Below are 18,314 nucleotides of genomic sequence, written 5' to 3' on the forward strand. Positions count from 1 at the left end.
ATCTAGACATACAATATACAAGTATGAAATTTGCAGAAGAAAACCTCTGGAAAAAGTTTCTCATCATTGGATATGGTCAAAACTTGGGGGATTTGACACCAAAAGTACAGGCAATAAAAGGAAAAATTATTATTAGTCTTTATCCAAACTCAAAACTGTTTCGCACTGAGACAAATTACCAGAGAGGGGAAAGACAAACCACAGGATGGAAAAAAAAGTCATTGCAAATCATATTTGTGATAAATCTGAATAGAATAACATTTTCTGTCGACACTTTACCACACATTGTCTTTGCTCAACTGACAGACATTGCATGGTATCCCTTAGTCGTTTTTGTTTACTATTTCCATAATATTATTCCTGGTTATGCCTCCCTATTGATACAACATTGAGATTTTTTTTAATATTTAATCACTATAATTGAGTTTATCTTGAATACCACCTCTTCTCTCTTAAACTCAGAATGTTTTCTATAGTGTTTGGATTTATGCCTTGAACTAATCCTTGAACTAATCTTCAGCCATCTAGGGTTTGGAGTTGAGGTTCTTGCACATCTCCTTTGGGTCCCCCTGGGTTCACTGCAGCTATGGGGTCATGAACTCCTGGGGTCATCCCAGGGCTGCAGTGCCCAGTGCATGGTGTGCATGGGTCTCTCCAGGGAGGACCTCTGAGCCCCTGTCCCCCCATTTCATCTGGGGCCCTCCTGGGGGCTCAGTCCTTACCTGATGGCTTCTCTTACCTTCCCACCCAGCTCTGTGAGGACAGTTCTGTACAGCCTTGGAGTGGATGAGGCTTCCTGTTGGTGTCATGTGTTTTCAGGAAATGTGACCCTGATGTGCTTCTGGGGGAGCTGAACTCAGCGTCTTTTTGCCCACCTGGAGCTCCTCCTCAGGACAGCTTATGACACTCACTGTTCGCTAACTGTGGCTCTTGTGACTGTTCAGGAAGAGTCAGTGCAGATTTATTATCTTCCTTTCCTGGACCATGGTTTCCTTTTTCTTTTTTTCTTTCTTTCTCCTTCCTTCCTTCTTTTCTTTCTGTTGTGTGTGTGTGTGTGTGTTCGTGTGTGTGTGTGTGCATTCATCATTGGGTACTGAAACAACAGGCAACTACTCACTCTTGGTTGATTTCCTCCACTTCATGACTGGACTTCGCTAGTTAACTTGGCAGTCTCCTTGCCTGGGATCAGTCCAAAGGAAAGCTAAGGGCTGCTCAGTTTATTTCTGAGTCAACATCTTGCCTGGCCCATGGGTGGCTGTTTTATTCCCATGAATGTATGGCTGTTTTTGAATGCCCTATGTCCCCCAAATCCACAGGTCAGTTCTACTCAGGGTTTTACATAGTCTAGTCTAGGTCTCCACCCTTAATCCTTTGTCCCTGGTCCCACATATGTATAGTCCCCCTGCAGCTGTAATGAGACATGACAGCTGCTCTTCAGTTTAAGCTTGTTTAGGTAAAGCAAACATTCATCTTCCGGCTGTCCCCAAGTAGGTTGGAACATCGCGTTAAGGTTTTCTGTGATCACTCTGGTTTGAGGGAGCGGAGCCGCTGCTCTTTAAAGATCAAGATTGCACTGCCCCAGGCAGGAGGAGGGTACAGGTGAGTAAAACCACTGCGAAATGTCCTTTCATCCTCTTCTGGATTTTTCATAATTATGTGTTCACTTTGTTGCCATAGATTTTGTTTGACTGTTCTCTAGCGCTCATATGACATTTTTCATCTGGGTTCTGATTGTTTTCTTATGTTTCTAAGGGAGAATTCAATACATCCTAGCCCACCATTTTGCTCACGTCACTCTGTTAAATTTTATTTGGTTTCACAACATTTCACGATATCAGTGCCCCACAATTTCCCTTACTCATTCCAAAGTTGTTACAATTTAACTTGCTTACAAGTTTTTCTTTCATGGGTAAGGTTGAGCAAAATAACAAAGTATATAAAATGTGTATAATTTACACTATGATAGCTTTCTAAAAGTTATATAACTAAGTTCAAAGTATAAACCCTCTAAGAGTCTGTTTGCACACTGCACATGGTATCTCAAAACTGGCCAGAATGTGTGGTTTTGGTGTCCTTTTCAGGATTTCACAACCGTCAGGTCTGTAAAGCAAAATAATTTTGCTGGTGGGAAAAATAAAAGACAAATTTATTTTCATTTGAAGTTTTCATTCCTTATGAAGGGATAAGATTTTTTTAAATGTTTATTAATCATTCCTTTAAATTGTGTGACTCTCTGTGTGTATTTGTACTGTAAGATTCAGCTTCATAATTAGAAAAATGAAAAAAGATTGCTATGTGGAAGTTTCTAGTCTAATATACAGTTAATGCTTGTTCAGCCAACCTCATCGAAATGTATCTTAAGATTATACTGATAAAAAAGCCCAAGCAAGTTAACTGGCTTTAATTCTCTTCTCACTCCATGGGAACTGATTTAATCATGCTCCTCCTACAATGTATCTGCTAACATTGGACAGTGCAGCTCGGGCGTTACCTTCCTATTATTTATAACCTGTGAAGGCAGAAGAAAAAAACCAGTCTGCTTACTCAGAGGAGCAACAGGCAATGGAAACCCAATGTCAGAGAGTGAAGCTTAGTGATGGCCACTTCATTCCTATCCTGGGATTTGGAACCTATGCACCTAAGGAGGTAAGAGTAGTGGTTTAGGGTTGAGATATAAATTGTAGTGGATGTGACATGAGAGGAAGGGGACTTGGGTTGTCAACCACTGAACTCCTGTGTGACTCTGGGAGGATCGCGTGGCTCCACTAACCAGGCTAGAACCATGCCCTGTGAAACGGGAGAGAGCATCCAGTCTCCACTCCGCATCACAGTCTGAGGCTGTGCTCACCTGCAGATTTCTCTGGGTTCCCCTCCAGTTTCAGTCTCTTTCCCAGCTTGGCAGAAGAGGTGAGACTCGGCTGTCAAGAACACTGACTGTCAGCTGCTTTGCTTTGAGGAGCATTGTAATGGTGGGGTTTCTCTGTATGTTTCATTAATTCCAGAACATTTTCTTTCTTCCAAAACACATGATCCAGAGAAGTATTTCAGGTGGAAGGTCCTGAAGATGAGGTGACTAAAAACTAATTGGAGACAATGCTTTTCTACTGTGAGATACCTGTTCAGTGCCAGGCAAGAAACACTCCAGTGTTTTGCCCTGTACTTCTGTTTCTGCTTGGAAACTTCTTCTAATGGAAAGTATAGCTTCATTAGAGGTGATAAGCTACATTCTTTCAGGCAAGGTTTCAATAGTAGCATTTGTATTTTATTCTTACTATACTCTTCAGTCCTTCTGCATAAGAGGGCCTAGTGGACAAGACTCTAGACTGGAAGCCAGAAAATTGGCTGTTCATCTTGTCCTTAAGAGTATGTGGTTGTGACAAGGAACTGGTCCTTAAACTTTAAATCCTGCTGTTTTCATCTACAAACAGAAGGAAATATTCAGAAATACTTTGGAGATAGAAGACAGTGCTTGTTTACTTTGTAGAGCAATGTGGAGTGAGGGTAGGGAAAGGTTCAGGCTATTATTGAAGCTCACCATTTCATTACTCAATACACCCCTGAGTGTCCCTGCATTTAAGGAAAACCGGTACTAGAGCCAAAAGAGGGCCATTAGACCAAGGATCTATCTCCTTGAAAAAGGAAAGATTCTAAGTCACATAAAAACAAATGGAATATTATTCAGCCTTTATAAAAGAAGTTATCCTTTTTGCCTTTTGCAACAACATGGAGGAACCTGGAGAATATTAAACTAAGTGAAGTAAGCCAGAAGTAGGAAGACAAATACTGCCTGATCTCTTTGTTTGTGGAATCTAAACAAGTGAAACTCAGAAGCAGAGGGTAGAGGAATGGTGACCAGAAACTGAGTACATGCTGGGGAAAATGGCAAGATAATGGTCAACGATACAGACCTCCAGTTATAAGTTGTGAGATGTAATGTAGAGCATGGTAAATATAGTTTAAGAAATGGATTCTATTCATGAGATTTGCTAAGAGACCTGATATTAAGTATTCTCCCCACAGCCAAAAGTTATCCATGTGAGGTGACAGATCTGTTATTAGCATGATTGTGTTAATCATTAACAATGGATACTTACATGAGAACATCGCTTTGTACAACTTGAATAGATACAGATTTTTAATTGGTGTATTCTATGTGGCTTCACTGGTAGGCAGAGGTCCCAGAAGCTTTCACCTGGTCTCTTGATGCTTTTCAGCTCAGTTCAGTCGCTCAGTAGTGTCCAACTATTTGCAACCCCATGAACTGCAGCTTGCCAGGCTTCCCTTTCCATCACCAACTCCTGGAGCTTGCTCAAACTCAAGTCCATCAAGTCAGTGATGCCATCCAACCATCTCATCCTCTGTTGTCCCCTTTTCCTCCTACCTTGAATCTTTCCCAGCATCAGGGGCTTTTCCAATGAGTCGGTTCTTCACATCATGTGGCCAAAATATTGGAGTTTCAGCTTCAACATCAGTCCTTCCGATGAATATTCAGAACTGATTTTCTTTAGGATGGACTGGTTTGATCTCCTTGCAGTCCAAGGGTCTCAAGAGTCTTCTCCAATACCACAGTTCAAAAGCATCAATTCTTTGGCACTCAGCTTTATTTATAGTCCAAATCTCACATCCATACATGACTACCGGAAAAACCGGAACTTTGATTAGACAGACCTTTGCTAGCAAAGTAATATCTCTGCTTTTTTTTATGCTACTTAGGTTGGCTTCTTCTTCCAAGAAGCAAGCATTTTTTAATTTCATGGCTGCAATCACCATCTGCAGTGATTTTGAAGCCCAAGAAAATAAAGTCTGTCACTGTTTCCATTGTTTCTCCATCTATTTGCCATGCAGTGATGGGATCAGATGCCATTATCTTAGTTTTTTGAATGTTGAGTTTTAAGCCAGCTTTTTCATTCTCCTCTTTCACTTTCATGAAGAGGCTCTTTAGTCCCATTAATTTCTGCCATAAGGGTGGTATCATCTGCATGTCTGAAGTTACTGATATTTCTCCAGGCAATCTTGATTCTAGCTTGTGCTTCACTCAGGCCAGCATTTTGCATGATGTACTGCGCATATGTTATATAAGCAGGGTGACAATATACAGCCTTGACGTACTCCTTTCTTTATGCTTTTACCAGGTACTTTATACCTTTGTGGATTTTGCTTCAAGCATCTCACTATATAAATTGTATCCATGACTACAACTTTATGCTAAGTCTTACACTTTTTTCCAGAAAATCATTGAATCTGGAGTTTTTCCTGGGGTCGTCTGATACCTGCGATCAACCACTGAACCCCTGGGATTGAAGGGTTCCTGGTCATCCATTTAATCAGTGACCAGGAACATTCAGGAAAACTGTCATGGATTCATCACCACACATGCAGAATGAACCAGAAGCACAAAGAAAAGTTGACTCTTGGGAAGATCAAATCTTGTGGCTCAGCAATTTCTTAATCATGTGGATGTTCAATTCCTACCTTTGTTGCTTATGTAGGTTCCTAAGAGAGAAGCTCTGGAGGTTACCAAATTCGCTATAGAGGTTGGGTTCCGCCACATTGACTGTGCTTATGCGTACAAAAATGAAGAGTATGTTGGCCAGGCCATTCGAAGCAAGATTGCCGATGGCACTGTGAAGAGAGAAGACATATTCTACACTTCAAAGGTGCTTTGTGTGTTGTGTGTGTGCACATGTGCACAACTAGTTGTATGCAGGTGATAATTATGTAATAAGATCAGTAATTAGGTGAATGTTGTTTATTGATACAGCTTTCTTTCCACACATATTTATTTCCTCCTCCCCTGGCCAAAAATAGAAAATGACAGCAACTCTCTTCACTGCCATGTTCAAATTTTAAAGTCACTTTCCTTCTCTGAGCCTAGATCAGACAAGTGTGATTTACTATGGTCTAAGGATTCATACAGAAGTGTGAATAGATTATAGCTTTCCTTATCATCTGTGTGAGTTTCTCAAATTTCTTCACATTCTGAATTTCAGTTCTCAACTCCAAGAGTAAGAGAGAACATTAGGAGAGGCACTTTGTATATTACACAAGATCTAGCCAAAGTGTCTTGAATTATGTTCTTCTCATGTTAATACGCTCAAAATACTTTTTTTCCTACAGTTGTGTAAACAAAATGCTAATTAATTCTGAGAGGACTGATTGATTGAATTAGACTAAGTTTGTGCTTTTACGCTCTATCAAACACAATTCAGATGATAAGCATGGTAATTATTTTATAATGTTATTTATCTTTATTAATTTCATTCTATTATGAATTATATACTGATGATATGTTCAGTCAAATAATAAAGTTTGCATGGGTGGGTTAGATAAAAAATGGAACTCTAGAAAAAAAGGAGCATTTTTCCCAGTGGTCATCCATGTCTAACCAATAAAAATGTTTAATCATTAAATGAAACAAGACAAACAAAATTACCTACTGCCTTCATTTAACGTAACACCTATTATTTAATCTCTGCAGCTTTGGACCACATCCCTTCAACCGGAGTTGGTCCAATCAGCCTTGGAAAAGTCACTGAAAAGCCTTCAGCTGGACTATGTTGATCTCTATCTTATTCATACTCCAGTGGCTCTGAAGGTTGGCAATTTGTGTGATCACCTCTATCTTATTTCATGTGTCACAATGTCTGTCAGCTTCCATGGATGGTTGGCTTAAGATTTTTCATAGTACTTTTTTTCATAATACTTCACTACTTGAGTACTTAAGATTTTTCATAGTACATTTTTTTCATGGTACTTAACTACTTAAGATTTTTCATAGTACTTAAGTATTTTTCATAGTACAGTGTAGGATGTACTCTACAGAGGAAAGTTGAGTTGCAGGACTTTTAGAAATGGCTCCATTTTTTTATTTCTTATCATGACATTACTCTTGGTTTACTTTATTTTCACTGAAGATTTTCTATTGGTGGCAAATATGGCCTTGGGGCCTCAAAGCTCATGGTCATGAACATTTGAGAGCATGTCTGGATCTTCCACATTTCATATCAACCTAAGGAGAGCCTTGCTGGTTCATATGCCTGCCCTAGGGCACCTGATGCTCAAAGGGAAAAGGAAGTCTGATATTTAGCCCAGATCAAGTTTGCAATTTTAATGCCAGAAGTAAGGCATAACTTACAGTCACTCCCAGCACAATAGAGGTATTTTGCAAGAGGAAAGTAAAAGAGGCAGAAAAAAAATTGAAATAAATCATTGACAGTCCCCATTAGAATGTAGGAAAATTGTATTCATCAAAATGCAAGTGAAAGAGATTAGTGGAAAATTGCCTTCTAAACACATTGCTCAAAACTCCATTTGTAAAGCAGTTTGCAAATATTAGTATCTAGAGTGTTGTAAACCTACCTCAAAGAGGTTTGATGCCCAGGTCCTAGACATGCCTGGCTGTCTGGCTAAGTGTGGGGAAACTGTTTTGTAACATCTCTAGAATGACTGCTTCTATTCCAGCCAGGGGAACAAATTTTGCCAACTGATGAAGATGGAAAACTGATGCTTGACTCAGTGGATCTCTGTCACACGTGGGAAGTGAGTCCAAGGAGGAGAGAACCAGGGGAGGAGCCAGGAGAGAGGGAACTGTCTTCATTTCTTCCACTTGTGAGAATGGGCTGCGGACCATCAGATCCAGCGGTTCATGAATCTAAGGGCTGGGATGCTAGGGTTGTGGAGAGGAAACTATTGCTGAAATGTTCACAGAGAACAGTGGAGGAGAATTTGGAATGGTAGCATAGGCATCTATTTCTTTCCATGTATTATGTCTTTTGCAGGGTTTTTCTAACTGTAATTCTTCTTGGGTCATGAACTTCTTCCACTTTTTTCTTCCTTTTAAACAATGCTAATTTTTGACAAGAGACACTTTTTGAACAATTTTTTTTTCAGCCATTAATCTTGTTTTATTGCCCATTCCAAGTGACTGTTCATGACTGTTCACCACCCCTCCCTCCCAGGCCCTGGAGAAGTGTAAGGACGCAGGGCTGACCAAGTCCATCGGGGTGTCCAACTTCAACCACAAGCAACTGGAGAAGATCCTGAACAAGCCGGGGCTCAAGTACAAGCCCGTCTGCAACCAGGTGAACAGCCTTGACTCCTCTCCCTCCTGCTCTTCAGAACCTCCTTCTTGCACTGGAGCCAGATGTCTGTCTGTCCTTCCCTCCTGTTCATCTGACCTTTGTGGACAGAGGATTCTAGAGAGCAGAGCCTCTGTCTGGACAGTGTGAATAGAATCCATAACAGTATCTCTGACTGATAAAGTCTGGGTGGAGAAGGCGGGGAGGGCTTCCTGCTAAATTGTGGGTAGGAACTGAGGAAAGTGAAAGGGAGTTAGACTCAACACCCAGAACTTAGAGGAAGGGGTTTTCCCCTGAGCTTAAAGCATGACCAGAAATCAGATGTGAAAGTGTCTCGGAGGGAACTATGTACATTAAGGTAACATGGAACAGGAAGTAAACAAAGAGAAAAATCAGCTGAGATGGGTGTTAAGAGTTTGTGTGGAGTTTGAATGCTTGAATCCTTTGTCTTGATTTCTCTTCATTTATGGGTCTTCAGCAAAGTTTGCTGGAGGCTATGAAAGCTCATCAAGTTTGATGAATGAAGTTAAAGGATGATGGTGATACTAGCCACTGATGAAATATACATTCAGGGATACTTAATCATAGAGCACACCTTGTGATTTACTCAAGCTTGGACTGGTTCTCCCATCAATGTCCATCACAAAATTAACTGATAAACTCATTTTTCTATTTCTGTTTTTGTACTCGTACTTTTTTGGTTCTATTTTTTACCTTACTGTGGTAAAAGAAGACCATGAGACCTAACCTCATAGCAAGTTTTTAACTATCCATATAATATAATACAGTGTTGTTTATTATAGGGACAGTGTTGGAAGCAGATCTAAAATTCATTCATCTTGTATAATTGAGACTTCACATCATGCTTATCGATTCTGGATTCCCCACTCATCCCCGCCCCTGGCGACCATCTCTCTGCTGTTTAATCCTAAGTTTGACAGATCAAGATATGCCATATAACTGAGATGTGATACATGTGTCATGTAATCTTCACCCTTCTGCAATGGTCTTATTTTGTATGCAACATAATGTCTTTAATTTACAGTTTGGAGTCAAGGAAAAAGAATGTTATATTGAAAGTGCAGTTTACACAATTCAAGAAATATATGTATATATTTTTTTTAGTTATAAAAGTTAAGAGTTTTTTATAAAAGTTTTTTTTAGTTATATAACTTAATGTCATTCTGGTATCAGTTTTACTTCCATATTTTCATTGTGAAAAATTTCAGATATTAGAACAGCTAAAGATACAACAGTGTGTGTGTGTGTATATAAATATATATATTTAATTCTATGCATTTATATAATAAATATATATATATTATGTTTTGATGATCTGGACCTGATGTGGTTCACATGTCACTTTGAGTCATATTTTTCATGGTTTTTAACCTAGAATGGTCACTCAATCATTATGTCATGAAGATAGTGAGACAAGTTCTCAACAACACACTGTATTTATCATCATTACTTTGTGACATTAATTAACTTGTTTGTTTCTAGTTTATGTAAATTAGTAGTTAAATCTGAACTTCTTACTACAGTAAGGTTAAACCTTTGACAAGAAAATGTCCTTTTTTTCCCCCTTGTTCTGATGGGCATGGACTTTCTCCATAAATCTTTACTTTTTTAAGATTTATTTTAATTGGAGGCTAATTACTTTACAATATTGCGGTGGTTTTTGCCATACATTTACATGAATCAGCCATGGGTGTCCTTTGAGTGCTGTGCCTCTCACATACACCTGAGTAGGAAGCATGTGATGACAAATTGTCCTTTTGTGAGTAGTGATATTTTTTTCTCCTGGTAAAGCTACTGGTAGCTAGATTTTTTTTGTTTGGAAGTGTGTATTTTCCTGTTGAAATTATTGAGTCATCTGTCGGATAATAACTTGGACCAGGGGAATTTTGATTTCCCCCAAATTTTCACAAAACGGTTGAGAATCCTTCAATGACTTCCACCTGCATTAGTTATTTCATTGGGATGTTTTTCAATATTTTCAATTTTAAGCAATATTTTTAATCTCCTGACCTGACATTTTACTGTAAAGACAAAATTCCCTCATTAAATCAACATAAAATGCACTTATTCCTGTAAGACAGGGTAAAAACTTAACTCCTTCCCATTAACTGTCACTTTCTGAGAAAGGATTTATTGTAATACCATCCATGGAGGAAAATAGTTTTGTTCTTTCTCCCACTCTCATCATTAGAGCCTCAGGGATTTTTATTGACTCTGTGTGCTACATTTGTTTTCACTCATGATTCTTTTTGATGCTCAAGTTTACCCAAATGCCACCAGTGGGACCTCCCCCTCCCATCACACTAGATCCCCTCCCATCACATTAAATCCTATAGTCCCAAGATTCTAACAGCTCTTTTTCTGTCTCCAGTCTGGAATTAGGCATATGTCTTGGTGGGGTTCAGTGGTATTTAGTAACCAAGATCTGCTTCCTAGAGTTGCTTGTTCTCAGGAATTATTATTATTTTTTTAATTTCTTTTCAGGGAACAGAGATAAAATTTGTTTTTTTAAAAAAATCATTACTTGAGGTTGACGTTTCCAGTTGTAACTTGATTTGCACAGTTATTTTTCTTTAGCATATGTAATTTTTGCTTTTAAGCTTCCTCTGGCATATTACCTTTTCATATAACTTGACACTCTTGTCTGTTGGCATTCTACAGGTGGAATGTCACCCTTATCTCAACCAGAGCAAACTGCTGGAGTTCTGCAAGTCACACGATATTGTCCTAGTTGCCTATGGTGCTCTGGGAGCCCAACGGTTATCACAATGGTATGAACATTACTGAAGGCCACAGGAAGTTACTCTGAAACTCAATTTTTAAAGTTTTTACTGAATTTGTTACAATACTGTTTCTGTTTTCTGCTTTGGTTTTGGGGCTTTAAAGCATGTGGGATCTTAGTTCCCTGACCAGGGATCAAACCCCCAACTCCTGGACTGGAAGATGGTCTTAACCATTGGACAAACAGGGAAGTCCATAAAACTCAAATTTTGATGAAATTTTTTATAATAATGTACACAGTGCTTTTTTCATACTGTTCATGGGGTTCCACAAGACTGGAAAAGGTCAGTTTTCATTCCAATCCCAAAGAAAGGCAATGCAAAAGAATGCTCAAATTACCACACAATTGCACTCATCACACATGCTAGCAAAGTAATGTTCAAAATTCTCCAAGCTAGGCTTAAACAGTACATGAACTTCCAGATATTCAAGCTGGATTTAGAAAAGGCAGAGGAACCAGAGATCAAATTGACAACATCCATTGGTCATTGAAAAAGCAAGAGAGTTCCAGAAAAACATCTACTTCTGCTTTATTGACTATACCAAAGCCTTTGACTGTATGGATCACAACACTGTGGAAAATTCTTAAAGAGACAGGAATACCAGACCACATGAGCTGCCTACTGAGAAATCTGTAGGCAGGTCAAGAAGCAACAGTTAGAGCTTTACATGTAACAAAAGAATGGTTCCAAATCAGTAAAGGAGTACATCAAACCTGTATATTGTCACCCTGCTTATTTAATTTATATGCTGAGAACATCATGCAGAATGCTGGGTTGGATGAAGCACAAGCTGGAATCAAGATTTCTGGGAGAAATATCAATAACCTCAGATATGCATTTGACACCACCATTATGGCAGAAAGTGAAGAAGAGCTAAAGAGCCTCTTGATGAAAGTAAAAGAGGAGAGTGAAAAAGCTGGCTTAAAACTCAACATTAAGAAAACTAATATCATGGCACCCAGTCCAATCACATCATGGCAAATAGATGGGGAAACAATGAAAACACTTAAAGTCTTTATTTGGAGGGGCTCCAAAATCACTGCAGATGATTACTGCAGCCACGAAATTAAAAGAACCTTGCTCCTTGGAAGAAAAGTTATGACATACCTAGACAGAATATTAAAAAGCAGAGACATTACTTTGCCAACAAAGGTCCACCTAGTCAAAGCTCTGGTTTTTCCAGTAGTTATGTAAAGATGTGAAAGTTGGACTATAAATAAAGCTGAGTGCCGAAGAATTGATGCTTTTGAACTGTGGTGTTGGAGAAGACTCTTGAGGGTCCCTTGGACTGCAAGGAGATCAAAATAGTCCATCCTAAAGGAAATCAGTTCTGAATATTCATTGGAAGGACTGATGCTGATGCTGAAACTCCATTACTTTGGCCACCTGATGCGAAGAGCTAACTCATTTGAAAAGCCCCTGATGCTGGGAAAGATTGAAGACAGGAGGAAAAGGGGATGACAGAAGATGAGATGGTTGGATGGCATCACCAACTCAATAGACATGAGTTTGAGTAAACTCTGGGAGTTGGTGATGGACAGAGAGGACTAGCGTGCCGCAGTCCAAGGGGTTGCAGAGTCAAACATGACTGAGTAACTGAACTGAACTGAACTGAACACAGTGCTCTGCAGATAACTTTTAACTGACAGGGAAGAGAAGAGAAATGGGACATAATCCTTCTGTTTTGTCTTACCATCACAAGTCAAATTGATTTTTTTACATTTCATGTGTCTTGTTGTATGTAGATTTTAAAGAAAGTGTCTCTGCATTGAACACTTAAGAGATAAACTTAAGTCATGACTTACTTATTTTTTAACAAATGAACACAGTGCTAGTAATAAATGTGTCCAAGTCTCTCTCACCTTATATCTAAAATAAGGATAAGAAATGTACCTCCCAAGGACTGCAAGGAGATCAAACCAGTCAATCCTAAAGTAAATTAGTCCTGAATATTCATTAGAAGGACTGATGTTGACTGAAGCTCCAATACTTTGGCCACATGATGCAAAGAACCAACTCATTAGAAAAGACCTTGATTTGGGAAAGATTGAAAGCAGGAGAAGAATGGGATGACAGAGGACAAGATGGTGGGATGGATAACTGACTCAATGGACATGAGTTTGAACAAGCTCCAGGATATGGTGAAGGACAGATAAGCCTGGCATGCTGCAGTCCACAGGGTCACAAATAGTCAGACATGACTGAGCGACTAAACAACAACCCAGATCTATGATGATAGAAAAAAATAACAAATTGAATCATTTTAGTGAAAATTTATTTGTAGGAGTATTGCACAATGCAAATAATGATGAAATAAAGCGTTCTTATTTTTGGACTACTCAATTTTTATCAACACTTGAGAAAAGTGAAATTTAAAAACAAAAACCTTTCCCTGGCTCCATCTCTTTTTATTTTATTGCCCTTGTATTTATTTTAGAGCTATGATTGTTAAAGAAAAAAAACCACTGAGAGGTAAAACAGAAAAAAGAAAAAATCCACAAGTTTGGCAGTACTGATCTCAGCTCAAGCATGCATCCAAATGACTGGGAGACTTTGTAAATGCAGATTGGGAAATGACACAGTTGAGGTTCTGATTCAGTTTGTCTTCTGCTAAGCCATGGAATTTGTATTTCTAACAAGATCCCAGGTGATACTGGTGCTTCTGGTCCCTGGACCACCCTTTAAGAAGCACTGGTCTAGAGTAGACCTATTTTGTCTATTTGAGAAGCCTCCTGAGAAACTGAGTATTCAGTCTCAACTCCTCAGCATTTTTGAATTTCCTTCCAGGGTGAACCCGAACCACCCTAATCTTTTGGAGGACCCGGTTCTTTGTGCCATTGCCAAAAAGCACAAGCAAACCCCAGCTCTGGTTGCCCTTCGCTACCAGATACAACGTGGGGTTGTGGTTCTGGCCAAGAGTTTCAATAAGAAGAGGATCAAAGAGAACATACAGGTGATGATGAGTGGGGTTATGGGCAGAGGGCTCCTAAGGAATATCCTTCATGAGGGTCATTCTTTGTCCAGCTCTCGGACTATCCTTGAGTCTAGACAAGTTACCTGTTTTTCCCGGTGCATGAATGCCTTGTGTGTGTTTCTGATGGTTTTCTCCTCCTGCCGTTGCAACAGGAGAGGCGGCACGGCTGGAGAGGGTTCAGGTTGGACAGAAAATAGAGATTTTAGTTCCAGCACTGTGTCTCTAATTTATTCTGTCACCTTGTACAAATGACATCTTATTTTCTTCATTCTCAATTGACAAAATTACATTATTTGATTAGAGCAGACCATTTAGGCTACTCTAACAAAATACTTAAGATCGGGTGGCTTAGAAAAAAATGATATTTGTTTCTCACAGTTCTAAAGCTGGAGGTCTGAGGTCAGAGTGCCTGTGTGGTCAGGTGAGGGCCCTCCTCCAGGTCACAGGCTTTCCTTTGTATCTTAACATTGTGGAGGGGGCAACAGAGCTCTCCCAAGTCTGTTATATGAATATGATATCGTTTAAATCTCATTCTTGAGGGCTCCACCATCATGACCTAATCACCCTCAAAGGCTCCAATTTGTAACACCATCTCAGTGGGGTGAGGTCCCATCATGTGAATTTGGGGCCATACAAATTATAGCAGTGATCCTGAACTTAACAAATCATTGTGGTATTGTTTTGCATTTCCCTAAATACTAATGTTTCACTTTCACGCATTTAATCTCCTTGAGTTTCTGCTGTTGCAAAGTTCCTATGCAAGACTGTCCATTTTGCTGAGTTGTCTTTTGATTTGTGTGTAGGAGACCATTGTTGTACCCTTAGCCATAGCTGTACAGGAAACTCTCCCCAATTTCAAGATTTAATGCAGAGATCAGTTATGTTTGTCTCTTGATTGTGTGGTTTGGCAAACAGCCTGCACTCAGCTTAGCTGTAGTCTTCTTGGCTGGGCTCTCTCGTGCATTTGCAGTTCAGTGCAGAGCAACTCAGCAGCTCTGCTTTAGCAGGTGGATGTGGCTCTTGTCAGAGGAGCCTGAACACTTCTCTGTGTATATTTTCATATATATTTGGCTTATCTGTGGCAACTAACCGATTCTTCACAGGTTAGCGTGCTTCAGCACAGCACTATGCCCCCTCATCAGTGAATGGGGAAAAATCTTCACGTCTGGGCTCAGAAATGACTCACCACTTTTTCTGGGAGCAGATTCTCAGTCTGGAGTGTCCAAAGGCTGTGTGTTTGGAAAAAGAGGAGTTTAGTTTGTTTTCTGTCTCAAGTGATTCACTTAGAAAGGCTGAAGCACTGTAATGTTTGTGAGGTGGACAGAGAAGGAGAAGGTGTGGGAAGAAGAGGTGAGAACTCAGCAGAGGGTCCCAGGCTTGTTCACCTGGAAGCTGAGGACAGACTCGGCTTCCCTGTTCCCTCTTCTTGTCTCCTCCGTGGAAACTCCTCCAGTCCCCAGGGGGAGGCCGGGTGCTTGGAGGAGAGGTTGATGTTATTCTTCTTTCCTTCCAGGTGTTTGACTTTGAACTGACTCCAGAAGACATGGAAGCAATCGATGGCATGAATGGAAATATGAGATATTATGAATTTCTATCGTAAGTGACTTGCAGATGTTTCACATACACTATTTACTGTAACAGGCAGATCAGCAGGGGAACGAGGATTTTTAAAAGCTTAATTCTAGGAAGACTGTTCTAATTTCCAGTGTAAGAGTAAACCAGATGCTTCCTGTAGGCCTCAGACCAGAGGTTCCCTCCAGGGCTCTGTCTCTGACTAACAGAAATATAATTGGGGCCCAGGACAGCCCATCAGTAAAATCCCCACAGTTGACACCGTGGTGAATTCAATACTTTGTGCCCCTAATTGCTGTGCCTGGTGTACCAGCTCGCAGGGCTGAGGGACCCAGTAGACACATGGAGCACAGTGCCTAGTACTTTAAAGCTCTATGAAAAAATGTTCATACTTAATTCTTTTTAAAATTGAGTGAAATGATCAGATTAATAGTGACTGTGTAATAATGAATCTGTCCTGGATTATATTCCTGTTTGAAATTGAAAATGAAAGTGTTAGCTGTTCAGTTGTATCTGACTCCTTTGTGACCCCTGGACTGTAGCCCCACCAGGTTCCTCTGTTCATGGAATTCTCCAAGCAAGAATATTGGAGTGGGTTGCCATTCCCTCCTCCAGGGGATCTTCCCAACCTAGGGATTGAACCCTGGTGTCCCATATAGCAGGCAGATTCCCTACAGTCTGAGATACCAGAGAAGCCCATATTCATTTTTATCCTAACACAGTTGTAAAATGTCATGTCAATGTTTTTATGGAGGGGAGCCCATGAAGGGCAACGTGCATCAGTGCTGAGAATTCACAGTGGACCTGTCTCCACCCTTCCTTCTAGTGTCTGATGGGTTTTCTCCCTAAAGGGCATTTCTTTTTCAAGACACCATCCATTTATGTCATGTTTATCTCTTCACTGGGCTTTTACCCCTATTACAACTCCCATGTCCTCATCCTTGTTATCTCACAAAGCTAAATTACCCATAGAGCATGAGCTTAACTAACCTTCTAGTGAGTGACTGCTGTGTCCTTAGCAGGACACACCCAGGTAAGATCATCCAGGTCTCTGGTTTCCTGAGTCAAGACTCAGCCCAGTGTGGCCTTTGTCCATCACTGGTCCATCCCCTGGGGAGCCTCCACCTCCTGGACTTTGACTTATTTACTAATGCAGAATTCCAGCTAATTACTGCAGAAGGATGCCAGGATTGAAGAGATAGAAGACTAATCAGAGAGAAGCTGCAAGGGAGTTTAGAGAGAAGGGAACACAAATTAGTGATAAAATGAAGACAGTTTCAAATGAAAGATCTCAAAACTCCCCTTCTTGTTTGTAAAGCTATATCATAATTCTAAGAAAACACATGATAAATGAATAAAATGTATAAAGCTACTTTTCTGTACTCAAAATATTTTAAGTACAAATCTATGCTCTCCCTCATTAGTCTTGAATGCCTAGACTTATTTATCTTTGTGACTTTATGTCAACAGCACAGCTCCTGGCACATGGATTTGCTCAGAATACACTTTTTGATGAATTGAACTGAAAAGGACAAATTTAGAAAGAAAAATCAGAACATGAGAAAAAACAGAAAATGGCAGTAATACTAACAAATGAATAAGAAGTGTTCTTATAAATTATAAATTAAGAAAGCAGTAATCATATTTGGTAGTTATGATTATTTAGGTGTACTTGGCATCTCTTCAATAAATTGGAAATTCTTTAATGGACGCACCCTGTATTTTTGGGTGATGCTTGATATTTTTTTTGATGGATGTATGAAAAAGAGCAACTAATTCTTTAACTGTGATTATTCTCATCATTTTGGGTCAAAAGTTACACCCAGGACTGAAATGACCTCCACAGTTAGCCATAGGTCTTGTGCTATCATACAAATTGTAACCTGAGTCAAACTACCTGTCACTGTGGAGTGAATATTACACGTGAATGTTGGGACTGGATGTGCAGGTGCCGTGTGCACATGGAGCAGACACCTGCATGTGTGCTTGCTGGGGGAGAAGGAGGGACGTGTTTCATAGATTTCAAGTTTTAGCCCATCATGACCACATCACAGAGTAATACTTGCTATGACAACATGACTGATTTAATAAACTAGTACTCCTCTTTCTCTTCCAGTGTTATCGATCACCCTGAGTACCCATATTCTGAAGAATATTAGCTATGAGATATCTACCATGCATTCTACTAGAATTTCTGGCTTCTAGGGCTGTGAAGAGCATTTCTGTACTTGGTGGAGGTGTTTAAAAGAAGTGTCTGAACTTCTGAAAGCTTGCTTTTATTAAAAAAAAATATTTTGTGAAATAATAAAGATTTCAAATAAGGATATTCATTTTTACTGATAACAAAATATTTGGAAAATAAAAGGGAAATGATAGAAAATAAAGATAACCTCTGATTAACCCATTTAATAAGTTTGGTGTGTTTTCCTGTGTGGAAAAATGCATCAGTCGACCTAAGAAAGAAATGGAAAATTTTATTTGAGTCAAATTTGAGAACTGTAACCCAGGAAGCTCTGAGAACTGTTCTGTCCTCCAGAAGTCAGGCACAGGTATGGAAGGTTTTGAGACAGAGGGCTCTGCATGAAAACACATTATTAACAGTATACATAATCCAGATCTAAGCATCATTATGGTGGATCATGTGAGCCCTTACAAGGTCAAGAAGGAATTTACCTTTTAAGGAGCTGTCTTACTGATGCTGGGAGAAAGTTGCTTTTCATGGTTGAGCAGGTGTTCCCACTGATGGGGGAGGTCTGGTCCATGCATAATGCAGACACACAACTCACAGTGAGGGAGAGATGAAGTCAAAGGGTAGAGAAGAACTTTTTATGCTTAAAATTTTTTGTCATGAAATAAATACATTTCATTTCATACTTTCATGACTTA

General features: G+C 39.6%; 1 protein-coding gene across 1 annotated transcript; it reads left to right on the top strand.

Moving 5' to 3' along the window:
* The first annotated feature begins 1,525 nt into the window (after positions 1-1,525).
* On the top strand, positions 1,526-17,675 carry LOC133044376 (prostaglandin F synthase 1-like). The gene is made up of 10 exons (XM_061125766.1): positions 1,526-1,599; positions 2,480-2,646; positions 5,490-5,657; positions 6,479-6,595; positions 7,462-7,539; positions 7,959-8,081; positions 10,761-10,870; positions 13,670-13,835; positions 15,370-15,452; positions 17,545-17,675. The coding sequence occupies exons 2-10, from the start codon at positions 2,563-2,565 to the stop codon at positions 17,585-17,587; spliced, it is 972 nt and encodes a 323-aa protein (XP_060981749.1). The 5' UTR covers positions 1,526-1,599; positions 2,480-2,562; the 3' UTR covers positions 17,588-17,675.
* Positions 17,676-18,314: the final 639 nt, after the last annotated feature.

The sequence above is a fragment of the Dama dama genome, chromosome 23 (assembly GCF_033118175.1).
Source record: "Dama dama isolate Ldn47 chromosome 23, ASM3311817v1, whole genome shotgun sequence".
In the NCBI taxonomy this organism is placed as follows: Eukaryota; Metazoa; Chordata; class Mammalia; order Artiodactyla; family Cervidae; genus Dama; species Dama dama.

Coding starts and splice junctions, on each gene's coding strand:
- LOC133044376 (XM_061125766.1), top strand. CDS start 2,563: ATGGAAACCCAATGTCAGAGAGTGAAGCTTAGTGATGGCCACTTCATT. Junction 6,596..7,461: donor ATACTCCAGTGGCTCTGAAG/GTTGGCAATTTG, acceptor CTTCTATTCCAG/CCAGGGGAACAAATTTTGCC. Junction 8,082..10,760: donor ACAAGCCCGTCTGCAACCAG/GTGAACAGCCTT, acceptor GGCATTCTACAG/GTGGAATGTCACCCTTATCT.